Source organism: Erinaceus europaeus, chromosome 6 (assembly GCF_950295315.1).
Source record: "Erinaceus europaeus chromosome 6, mEriEur2.1, whole genome shotgun sequence".
Lineage (NCBI taxonomy): Eukaryota > Metazoa > Chordata > Mammalia > Eulipotyphla > Erinaceidae > Erinaceus > Erinaceus europaeus.
In genome coordinates, this window is record NC_080167.1 from 71,670,211 (window position 1) to 71,682,982 (window position 12,772).

Below are 12,772 nucleotides of genomic sequence, written 5' to 3' on the forward strand. Positions count from 1 at the left end.
TCGGTGGTCTGGTCTTGCTCATTCAGACTCAGAATTCCAAAGTGGCCTTTTCAGCACATCCTTTGAGATGCAGCTTCTGCTGCCCTGAGCATAAACACAGGCCTGTCCACCTTCTCCGCCCTCACTGCCCAGCCCAGCTCATTTAGAGTGTCAGCCTGATGCTGACAAAGCTATGTACACAGTGTGGACTCCCAAGTGTGTTAGCAGAGAAGACGCTCACTCGGGCTTTATCAGCTCTTGGCTCCACACCGAAATATTTTTATGAGAAGTAGAAAACCCAGACGTCTCGGTAATTCCAAACTTCTGAGTGCATACACAGAACAGCTGGCCTCCGGGTATTCCCATCACTATGAATGAAGATTACACAGCTGATGAGTCATACAAGTTATCATTCTCCATTACGAATAATAGCTGCTCCTGCTTCTAAAAATATTTGACACGGCTCAGAAAGAAGCGGTGGAATTGAGGACTGCCTAGTAATTGGGAGTGTAAGGTTTTGATCAGTCTGCTGTGTATGGGTAAAAGTTTGATGCAGAAGACCGATTCCTAGTCCCTAGTTCTTGGTGTAGAAGTATAAATAGCAACACTAGTGACACAGTGATTAGCCTTAAGCTCCATCTTCTACACTTGAACTTTTGCTATACATCAGGATATAACAGAATATTAATTATAACTAAGTGGAACAAGACTAGTGAGCGAATTTAAGACACGGGAGCCCCATTGGTTAAGATCTATTTTTTGTCTACTTCAGCAATTTACAAAGTCTTTATTATAGGACATATTGAATATATGTAATTCTTAAATGTTAATGCTTTGATTGGGTTGACTGAAAAGGTTGGGAGGAGAAGGAGAAGGTCTGTGTTAGGGCTGGAAATCTATTTAATATCTCACTGCTCAGAAAGTGATTAGGGTTGGGGCCAGGTAGTGGTGCACCTGGTTAAGCGCACACATCACAGCGCATAAGGACCCGGGTTCAAGCCCCTGGTCACCACCTGCAGGGGGAAAGCTTCACGAGTGGTGAAGCAGGGCTGCAGATCTCTCTCTCTCTCTCTCTCTCTCTCTCTCTCTCTCTCTCTCTCTCTCATATACCCATCCTCCCCTCTCAATTTCTCTCTGTCTGTATCCAACAACAAATAATTTTAAAAGAAAAGAAAATATTGAGTTCTGATAGCTCAGTGTAACTGTTCTATAAATTTTCCACCTGCCAATCTGCATTGATGCTCAAGGCATACACCACGCATATAGTAAATATTAGAGCATCACTTTCCTGTCCCAAGATGACACTGACAGTGGTGATGTTTTTGTAATGTCAGGCAAATGCTACCGGCTAAGCCATGCAAGCTGTAAGTTCCATTCAATGCAACAAGTCTCAGTTCGCCACCCACAGACAGCATCCTGGGCTCCAGGAACTAATGTGCCTGAGTAAGAGAATGCTACAGGCCTGCTTCTTGTCCTGGGTCTGGGCTCAGTGGAGCCACAGCTGCTGTCAGGCGTTCTGCTCAGAAAGCCACAAGCAGGCACAGGAAGTGTCTCGCGTTGCTAAGCCAGTAAGATGCTTGTGATGATTAAGTGACTTCATCAAGAGTGTGTTGTGGGGTGTTGAGCTGCAAAGATGCATCCAGCTGTTTGTTATTTGTGTGTGGGCAAGCAGGCAGGCACGAGCTCACCTTCAGGACTCTCGTGAATGGTGAGGACACGTCAGGGAACACAGTGCCTGGGGCTTCTGCTCTCAACTCACAGCCAGCATGATGCCCAGACTTGACTTCTCCCAGACACTTTTCTTTTTAAGATTTCTTTTTTAAAAAATATTTTTTTTATTTATTATTGGATAAAGACAGAAATTGAAAGAGGAGGAGGAGACAGAGAAGGAAAAAGACAGAGAGACACCTGCAGCCCTGCTTCACCGCCTGTGAAGCTTCCCTCCTGCAGGTGGGGACCAGGGGCTTGAACCTGGGTCTTCGTGCACTGTAATGTGTGCGCTTAACTAGGTGTGTCACAGGTGGTTTGTATTGTGTTTAAATACTTCTTTCTGTTTTGTCTAACTCTTCAGAACCGGCAGACCTGGATAAAAAGAATCAGGACAATATAATTGATGACACAGGTGCGTTTCTCTCTAACCAATTGTGTTTGGAAGCTACGGTGACTTTTGTCTGATGCTAAAGAGAGCGTGTGGGACTCCAGCCTAGTGGCACACCAAGGCAGGCCCCAGTGCTGGGTGTCTGCACAGAGTGCTGTGGGCTGGGTCACTGCCACAGTGTCCTCTGCCCTGAGGAGTAGGGAGCCACCATGGCAGGGTTGGCGTGGGTGAGTGGTGCGCCTGGGGCCATGCAAGGACCCTGACTTCCCTCTGGCTGAGCTAGTAGAAGAATTTTAAGCACACGCATCACCATGCAAGGACCCGGGTTTGAGCCCCGGGTCCCCACCCGCAGGGGAAAGCTTCACAAGTGATGAAGCAAGGCTGCAGGTGTCTCTGTCTCTCTGCTCTGTTTTCCCCCTTCCATCTCAGTTTCTCTCTGTCTGGATCCAAAAAAACAAATAAATAAAACTCTCCATTTAAGCGAATTTAGAGATTAAAGGAGGTAAAACATTTGGCAAGTGTGGAGACAAGGAACAAGCAGAGACTGATGCATGTCGTTCAGGGTGGAGGGTGATTCCGTCAGGTTTGGGGAGCTAGCTTGGATTCTCAGGTCTGGGCGCCATCCAGACGTGATCTCTAAAGGTTGGGGCCCCGATTTTTTTTATTAGAGGTTTAGTAAAGATGGACAAGATTGTAGGATAACAGGGGTATAATTCCCACCACCAGAGCTCTGTGCCCCATCCCCTCCATTGGAAGCTTCCCTGTTCTTTGTCCCTCTGGGAGCATGGACCCAAACTCTTTATGGGGAGCAGAAGGTGGGCGTTCTGGCTTCTGTCATTGCTTCTCCGCTGGACATGGGTGTTGGCAGGTCGATCCACACCCCCAGCCTGTGTCTGTCTGTCCCTAATGAGGCAGGGCTCTGGGGAGGGGAGGTTCCAGGACACATGGGTGAGGGCGTCTGCCCAGGGAAGTCAGGATGGCGTCATGGTAGCACCTGTGACTTGGTGGCTGAAAGGCAGTGAGATACAAAACAGAACATTGTTTAATAATTAATAAATCAGGAACCTAAAGGTAAAAATAGAGCAGATGGAACTAGGGGTCTTTGTGTGGGAAGAAGCTAGGAAGTCTGCTTTAAGTATATTCCAAGGGTCCATGACTAGTTTTCACCTAAGCCTGACAGCTAACATGTAGGTAGGCAAAAAGTATTATCTGAGAAGATGGTGTCAGAGTTGAGAATAGGCCTAGAAAGCTGGACCAGGGCAGAGAGCAGCTCCCGAACAGGGGCGAGTATATAAACACCCACCATTCAGTGTAAATCTGACCCCATCCATCTGACCCAGGGCCCTTATTCATTCACAGTCAGCACAGGAGCCTGTGTGGCCTCTGCAGCCCTGCCAGTCTGAGCTCACAGTCCGTGGTCCTGGCTGGGAACATTCTAGGCTGCTCCCCACAGGGTCTCCTTCGATTTCTCTGCCTGTCTGCTGTGTGCCCTGCATATGCTTCCAGCTGGACTCCTCTTTCTGTGGAGATGAGGATCTGTGAGCATGGTGTTGGTGACGATGAGATGACGGCAAGTGTCCGTTGAGGAGCTGACATGCTAAGTACTAATTTATATATAATATATATAATATGCTGATATGCTAAGGGCCCTCACAGCCCGTCTCTGGAGTCCCGGCTCCCTCAGGCGAGGGGAAGGCAGGCTCAGAGCAGGCCTCCGCATTTGCTGCTAAGTCGCTCAGCTGGCAGCCCCAGACCTATCCAGACAGGTCAGCCTGAAAACACAAGCCTGTGCTGACCACCGTGTCGTGGTCCAACCCAAGACGCCTGATGACAGCTAGGCCTTCCAAGGTGTGACTCCGGGGGGGCAGTTGAGAGCAGCTGGACGCTCACCCCAGAATCCTTTGCTGCCGATGTTGCCTGCGGTTCTGTACCCCGCCCGCCAGCACCACCACCTGCCGCCCCCAGAGATGTGGTCTGGTCTTCCCAGAGCCAGGCTTGAACCCAGTACAGACAGACCCACGGGGCCCTCAGCTCCGCTGTCAGTAACATGGACACTGGGCTCATTTAGCTGTTACGTTGTCCGTCTGAGTGGTGAAGTTCATCTGAGATTGTTTCAAAACAAGGTGCCCTCCGGGGAGAGAATATTAACTCCCCCTTCCCCCGGCTCGCTGGGCCCCGTCCGGGGACTTGCGTGTCATATTTTTAGTTTTCTTTGATTGGAATCCTTGTTGATGGGAGCAGCACCGAATAAACACCTCACGGGTTGCGTGTTAGCATTTGAGCGTCGTTGCTGGGGCCAGGTAATGAGCCTCGGGGCTCCCATGTGAATTCTCTCGTGTTCCACTCCAAAGAAGAGCCTGTCCCCAGCCACCGGCTCTGCCGTGAGCACCCCAGGGACATAGGGATGCTGGGTACTGACTGAGCACCTTCTCTTCAGTACACCCCGGAGAGGGTTCCCTTTCTGGGCCAGAACCCGTCTTAAAGGGCGGCAGCCTTCCCTTGTTGTGAGAGGCCTTTCCTCTTGGGGTGACTTGGGAGAACACGTGGGACCTGGAGACATTCTGCGTGGACAAACCACACGGTGAGCCGTGCCCACATGCCAGCTCCACCAGACAGGCGGTCAGGAGGGGCTCCTGGGGGCTGGTCTTGAGGGCAGGAGTTGGAGCAAACACAGGCTCACGCAGGACAAATGTGTGAGTAAATATTCAGCCAAGTTTAATGGCCTGGTCCTGGCTTAGCACTGTGACATGGCCTACAGTCGAGCCCAGGTGCCAGGCTGCAGGGCATCTGAGTCAGGTCAGACTGTAACCCACATCCAGATGCCAGGCTGCATGAATCTGAGTCAGGTCAGACTGTAACCCACACTCAGATGCCAGGCTGCATGAATCTGAGTCAGGTCAGACTGTAACCCACACCCAGATGCCAGGCTGCAGGGCATCTGAGTCAGATCAGACTGTAACCCACACCCAGATGCCAGGCTGCATGAATCTGAGTCAGGTCAGACTGTAACCCACACCCAGATGCCAGGCTGCAGGGCATCTGAGTCAGGTCAGACTGTAACCCACACCCAGGTGCCAGGCTGCAGGGAATCTGAGTCAGGTCAGACTGTAACCCACACCCAGATGCCAGGCTGCAGGGAATCTGAGTCAGGTCAGACTGTAACCCACACCCAGATGCCAGGCTGCAGGGCATCTGAGTCAGGTCAGACTGTAACTCACGCCCAGATGCCAGACTGCATGAATCTGAGTTGGGTCAGACTGTAACCCACACCCAGGTGCCAGGCTGCAGGGAATCTGAGTCAGGTCAGACTGTAACCCACTCCCAGGTGCCAGGCTGCATGGAATCTGAGTCAGGTCAGACTGTAACCCACGCCCAGGTGCTAGGCTGCAGGGCGTCTGAGTCAGGTCAGACTGTAACCCACGCCCAGATGCCAGGCTGCAGGGCGTCTGAGTCAGGTCAGACTGTAACCCACGCCCAGATGCCAGGCTGCATGAATCTGAGTCAGGTCAGACTGTAACCCACGCCCAGATGCCAGGCTGCATGAATCTGAGTCAGGTCAGACTGTAACCCACGCCCAGGTGCCAGGCTGCAGGGAATCTGAGTCAGGTCAGACTATAACTCATGCCCAGGTGCCAGGCTGCATGGAATCTGAGTCAGGTCAGACTGTAACTCACGCCCAGGTGCCAGGCTGCATGAATCTGAGTTGGGTCAGACTGTAACCCACACCCAGGTGCCAGGCTGCAGGGAATCTGAGTCAGGTCAGACTGTAACCCACTCCCAGGTGCCAGGCTGCAGGGCATCTGAGTCAGGTCAGACTGTAACCCACACCCAGATGCCAGGCTGCATGAATCTGAGTCAGGTCAGACTATAACCCACATCCAGATGCCAGGCTGCATGAATCTGAGTCAGGTCAGACTGTAACCCACACCCAGATGCCAGGCTGCATGAATCTGAGTCAGGTCAGACTGTAACCCACACCCAGATGCCAGGCTGCAGGGCATCTGAGTCAGATCAGACTGTAACCCACACCCAGATGCCAGGCTGCATGAATCTGAGTCAGGTCAGACTGTAACCCACACCCAGATGCCAGGCTGCAGGGCATCTGAGTCAGGTCAGACTGTAACCCACACCCAGGTGCCAGGCTGCAGGGAATCTGAGTCAGGTCAGACTGTAACCCACACCCAGATGCCAGGCTGCAGGGAATCTGAGTCAGATCAGACTGTAACCCACACCCAGATGCCAGGCTGCAGGGCATCTGAGTCAGGTCAGACTGTAACTCACGCCCAGATGCCAGACTGCATGAATCTGAGTTGGGTCAGACTGTAACCCACACCCAGGTGCCAGGCTGCAGGGAATCTGAGTCAGGTCAGACTGTAACCCACTCCCAGGTGCCAGGCTGCATGGAATCTGAGTCAGGTCAGACTGTAACCCACGCCCAGGTGCTAGGCTGCAGGGCGTCTGAGTCAGGTCAGACTGTAACCCACGCCCAGATGCCAGGCTGCAGGGCGTCTGAGTCAGGTCAGACTGTAACCCACGCCCAGATGCCAGGCTGCATGAATCTGAGTCAGGTCAGACTGTAACCCACGCCCAGGTGCCAGGCTGCAGGGAATCTGAGTCAGGTCAGACTATAACTCATGCCCAGGTGCCAGGCTGCATGGAATCTGAGTCAGGTCAGACTGTAACTCACGCCCAGGTGCCAGGCTGCAGGGCATCTGAGTCAGGTCAGACTGTAACCCACACCCAGATGCCAGGCTGCATGAATCTGAGTCAGGTCAGACTGTAACCCACACCCAGATGCCAGGCTGCAGGGCATCTGAGTCAGGGCAGAGTCCATGTGCTGGGCTCTTTTTTTATTTGTTTATTTTTTTACTTATTTATTGGACAGAGACAGCCAGAAATTGAGAGGGGAGGGGACGATAGACAGGGAGGGAGACAGAGACACCTGCAGCCCTGCTTCACCACTCACAAAGCTTCCCCCTGTGGGTGGGGACCGGGGGCTCCACCCAGTTCCTTGCACATTGTAACGTGTGCACTCAGCCTGGTGTACCACTACCTGACACCTTTTTATTATTATTGCTGTTGTTATTTATTATTACGATGACTGTTGTTGTTGTTATTATGCCACCAGGGCTATCACTGGAGCTTGGTCCGACATGACAGATCCACCATTCCCGGTGGCCATTTTATTTGGTAGGACAGAGGGAAATTGGGAGGGGAGACAGAGAGAGAGGGAGGGCAAATGAGAGACACCTACAGCCCCACTGCAGACAGGGAACAGGAGCTCGAACCCAGGTCCTTGACGTATCCTTGTGCGTAGTGCTACGTGCACTTAGCCAGATGCATCACCTCCCAGAAGCCCTGCATCACCACTCCACTGCCCCCTCCCACACATGCTGAGTCCCAGGAGACCAACACCAACCTCGGCGTTTCCCGGAATTGGCCCGGACGTCCACAGCTGGCTTCTGGGAGAGGCCTGGGGTTTGTGGCTGCTCTCTTGCCCTTGGCTCAGTGTTATTATTAGTATCGGGAGTATCTGTGATTATAGTTGTTACAAGATTAGAGGATTGTAGGGTAGAATCCCACACCACACCCACCACCACCGCCCTCTTACCTCCCAGAGTTCTCACAGGTCTGAGAAAACACTTTGCTTGTTTGCTTTTGTTTTCTTTTCTGTTTTGTTTTGTTTTTAATATATTTTTATTTATTTTTGTACAGAGACAGAGAAATTGAGAAGGGAGGGGGAGATAAAGAGACAGAGGCAGAGAGACCCCTGCAGCCCTGCTTCGCCACTCATGAAGCTTTCCCCCTGCAGGTGGGAACCAGGGGCTTGAACCTGGGTCCCTGTGCACTGTAATGTGCCTTGTGTCTGCTTAGCCAGGTGTGCCACTGCCTGGCCCCTCTTTTTGTTTTTTTTTAAGATTTTTTAAAAATTACTTAATTAATTTATTTATTTTCCCTTTTATTTTCCCTTTTGTTGCCCTTGGTTTTTATGGTTGTTGTATTGTTATTGATATTGTCGTTGTTGCATAGGACAGAAATGGAGAGAGGAGGGGAAGACAGAGAGGGGGAGAGAAAGACAGACACCTGCAGACCTGCTTCACCGCCTGTGAAGCGACTCCCCTGCAGGTGGGGAGACAGGGGCTCGAACCGGGACCCTTACACTGGTCCTTGCGCTTCTCACTCGTGTGTTTAACCCACTGCGCTACCACCCAACTCCCTTTTTGTTTCTTTTTTAAGTTCATACGTCTCAGTTCTCCAGATTCCACATCTGAGTAAGACCTTTGGTCTGATAGTTGTCTTTCTTATTCCACTAACCATCCTCACTTCCAGTTCTGTCCATGTTGTCCCAAAGGACACAATATCATCTTTTGATGGCAGAGTAGTATTCCATGGAGTGTACACCCCATCACTTCTTTAGCCAGTCTCACCTGTCGATGGGCATCTAGGCTGCTTCCATGCTTTGGCTCTTGTGACTAAAGCGGCCATGGGCACAGCGATGCGTGTGTCCCTTTGAATAAGGTTCGTGTGTTCTTTGAATAAAGGTCTAGCAGTGGGATCGCCAGGTCCTGTAGTAATTGCATTTTTGTTTATTGTTCGGCTCCCGTCCCGTCTCCCAAAGCGGCCGCCCCAGCTGCATTCCTCCCCGCAGTGGAGCAGGCTCTTCGCCCCATCTTTCTGCCAGTCACCCTGCGTGTTGAGTCCACAGCACTCAAGAGTCGCTTTTCCTCCCCTCCTCCTCCAGGGAGCACACCAGGCTACGAGGGCATGGCGGAAGGCGACGAGAACATCTCGCGGAAGCCGGGAAACGTGCTGAAGACCCTGGACCCCATCCTCATCACCATCATCGCCATGAGTGCCCTGGGCGTGCTGCTGGGGGCCGTGTGCGGCGTGGTGCTGTACTGCGCCTGCTGGCACAGCGGCATGTCGGAGAGGAACCTGTCCGCCCTGGAGAACTACAACTTTGAACTCGTGGACGGCGTGAAGTTGAAAAAAGACAAACTGAACACACAGAGCACTTACTCCGAGGCATGAAGGCAGCCGCCTGTGCAAAGACCCAAGGAGGGGGAAGGAAGGAAGGAAGGAAGGAAGGAAGGAAGGAAGGAAGGAAGGAAGGAAGGAAGGAAGGAAGGAAGGGAGGAAGGGGACTTGCTTGGGCAGCTGGGCCTGCTGTGTGGGCTGGGAAGTTTGCAGACGACACTGAGCCAGGCTTTTCTCAGGAGCTTCGATGAAGTGTAGCCGGCAGACGGGAGCGAGAGGCCGTGTTCACGCTCAGAATCTCGTAGTCCGCTTTGCCCGAAGCTGTTCCCCTGGCACAGCCAGAGGCCGGGGTTGAGACCCAGTGTGGCTGACTGAACACTTCGACTCCCTCTCCTCCTCCTCCTCCCTTTCTCTCTCTCTCTCTCTCTCCCTCTCTCTTTCTCTCCCTCTCTCTCTCTCTCTTTCTCTCTCCCTCCCTCTCTCTCTTTCCCTCTCTCTCTCTCTTTCTCCCTCCCTCTCTCTCTTTCTCTCCCTTTCTCTTTCTCTCTCTCTCTTTCTCTCTCTATCTATCTCTCTCTCCCCCTCTCTCTCCCTCTCTCTCCCTCTCTCTTCTCGTTCATTCTTGTTTTTTTTTTTGAAACTGTGCAAAATCCAAGATGCTGGCACCAAGTGTCTATTCAGTGAGGCCCCTTTCGACAGACAGGCTGCCTGGATCCCAGTGCCCGGAACTTCCCAGAGGCAGTGTGGCTCAGCGGCCTCGCCGAGCTGCGCTGCTGTGGACCCGGTGGCCAGGTTCGTGCCCCAGCCAAGGAGGGTTTCCAACGTTTGAGTTTCCAGCCAGCCGCGGGCTCAGCACCCATCGGCCCTGTTACGAAGCAATACCGTCCGATGCCCTCGACGTGTTCCAGTGTCGTGCTGAAACCTCGTGCTTGCGAACTCCATGCAGAACGCTGCCGGCCACTGGGCGGGCTGCCGTGACCAACCAAGGCCTCGGCACTGGCTCCACTCTGCTCTCAAGTGCCTTTTTGTTTGTACTGGTTCTACTTGTGTTCCCCTCACAGCCCGCTGTTTCTTGCTGGGGATGGCCCGCTGACTAGGAAGAGAGTCGCTTAGTGGGAGGCGTCTGGCCAGGAAGGCCAGGGCTGTGAGCTTCGGCCCCGTGGTTTACTCATCCTGCTTCTCCCGTAGTTGAACTTCGTGTCTCTTGACCCTTTTGTATAAAGCTGCAATATTCTCTCTGATAGTTCTTTCATATGGAATGTATTTTCAAATGTAAACTCTTCTCTCCAGCCTCTCTCTTTCCTTCTCTCTCTCTCTCTCTCTCCATCTCTCTCCCTCTCTCTCTCCCCTCTCTTGTCTTTTCCCCCTTCTTAGGATTTAAGGATTTGCCATTGTCCAGAAAAGAAACTTGCAGCTTTAACCGGCTGGTAATGGCAAACACTCTGACTAGATTTTCTGTTTAAAAACAATAAATAAATAAGGGAAATTCCTAACTTTGCCCTCCAAAGTCTAACTTTGGCTTTCTTGTTGACTGGCTAAAGTGACAGTATCTTTTCTCCTTCGGCCATTTGTTCTTACAGTACAGTCCACAGGAATTTTATATATATAGAAATGTCCACATTGAATGGAAATGACAGTAAGTTGAGGGAAAAAACAATTGACTTTCAAGAGAGTCTCCAGGGAACAGCTGAATAATGTTCTCCAAACATCCCAAGTAGGACATTTGAAAGATGTTCATTTTCATAAATGACCCCGGAGAAAACCTTGATTCTTGGATAAGGAGGCAGAGTGTCAGAAAGAACAGATAATTGTAAGAAAGACATTATGAATCCTGATGTCTAGGATTGAAGTGTTTTAAGATAAGAAAAGGGAGGATAATAAAAAAAAATTTTTTTTTTAAAAGTCACTTAGTGGCAACACTTTAAAAAAAAAAAAAGATTTGGAAGAATGCTTCTAGAAACATCCAGTGGTTCACAAAGACAGAGCCTGCCGAGGGGCCCACAGGACCTTAGCCTCTAGAGCCACAGGAAAATCCCTTCTCCTGCAGGCAGCCTGTGAATGGCCCAGAGCAACACCGGGTGCTTTCTGAGAGTTCGTGTAATGCCACGTATTAGTTAAGAACATTTAGATCTTTCTCCCGTCTGTGCTGCTCCAAGTCCCACTCAGATACTCTTTACGGGAGTCACGTTTGCATTCCCAGATGGACAGTCCATTCATCTTGACTTGATTGGATTGAGAATGCCTTTGATTTCCAGGAAAGTATTGATCACTTTGAAAGAAGAATAGCTTCTGGGCCCCAGAGGTGTCACATCCACTTGTTATAATCATACCAGGATAGAAGCACTATGACTGGTTGTTTTTGTTTTTTTTTTCTTTTAAAGACAACAGACTTAGAGTTGTCCTCAGCCAAGGAAAAAATGATACTGAAACTTTAAATTTTAAAGTATCTTGCACTGATAAATATATTTAAAAATTATATGTTTATAAAGTTATTAATTTGTAAAGGCAGTGTTACAGAAGTGTTCCGTTTATATTGTTTTAGATTGTTTCATAATTTTTAAAGGTGTAAAGTAACATATTTTTTCTTTATTGAAATCTATAAGACTTTCTGTAGTAAAAATGTTTTCATTTTACTGGTATAGTATTGCTTCATGTTTTGTACCATCATAAGATTTTGTGCAAATTTTTTTTACAGAAATTTTTATTTTCTATGACAATATGACACTTGTAAATTGTTGTTTCAAAACGAACAGCGAAGCCTTAACTTTAAATGACATTTGTATTCTCAGACACTGAGTAGCATTAAAAAAAAACACGTAGAACTGAATTGTAACTTAAATTCCAAACTATGACTACTACATTCCAAAGAAACAGTTGAATTAAACATTTTGATAAAATATCCCAGACCTGATGGTTTTTCCTTATAGTGGTTTTGTTCTTATTAAAGAATTTGGTGTTATTCCAGCATCAAAAAACTTTCAAGATTTTTTTAAGTTCTCTTTCAAAAAATATTCTCCTAATAAGGAGAGAAGATTAACAAGACATTTCATAAAATTAGAATATGAAGCCAGTTTGGACTCTGTCAAGATGAGTCGTACAAATTTGACCTTACACATGGAAACTTCTGACCCCAAGTCTTTAGTCTTTTTTTTTCTTTTTTTTGCCTCCAAGGTTATCGGTACCTACACTATGAATCCACTGCTCCTGGAGGCCATTTTTTCCCTTTTGTTGGCCTTGTTGTGGTTGTTATTGTTGTTAGAGTTGTTGTTGTTGTTGTTGTTGTTGGATAGGACAGAGAGAAATGGAGAGAGGAGGGGAAGACAGGAGGAGAGAAAGACAGACACCTGGAGACCTGCTTCACCACTTGTGAAGCGACTCCCCTGCAGGCGGGGAGCCGGGGGCTTGAACCGGGATCCTTACAATGGTCCCTGCGCTTTGCACCACCTGCGCTTAACCCACTGCGCTACCACCCAGCCCCCCAGAGTTTTCTATCAACTTTGCTGTGTGTGGCAAAAGTTTTACTTTTCTGAAATTCACAAAGATCAATTGGTAAATTTAGTTCTTTTAGAAAATAGCTACTACAGGGGCCGGGTGGTGGCGCACCTGGCTGAGTGCACATGTTACAATGCACAAGGACCCAGGTTTGAGCCCCCAGTCCCCACCTGCAGGGAGAAAGCTTCACAAGTGGTGAAGCAGGGCTGCAGGTGTCTCTGCCTC

General features: G+C 49.7%; 1 protein-coding gene across 2 annotated transcripts in view; it reads left to right on the plus strand.

The window, feature by feature from the left end:
- Positions 1 to 11,952, plus strand: part of NRP1 (neuropilin 1) — a 172,881-nt gene extending 160,929 nt beyond the window's left edge. For both annotated transcript variants that reach the window (XM_060192503.1, XM_060192504.1), the window contains exons 16-17: positions 2,051 to 2,101; positions 8,820 to 11,952. In XM_060192503.1, coding sequence (XP_060048486.1) covers positions 2,051 to 2,101; positions 8,820 to 9,109 — 341 coding nt within the window. In that variant the 3' untranslated portion in view covers positions 9,110 to 11,952. The remainder of the gene's footprint in view (positions 1 to 2,050; positions 2,102 to 8,819) is intronic.
- Positions 11,953 to 12,772: the final 820 nt, after the last annotated feature.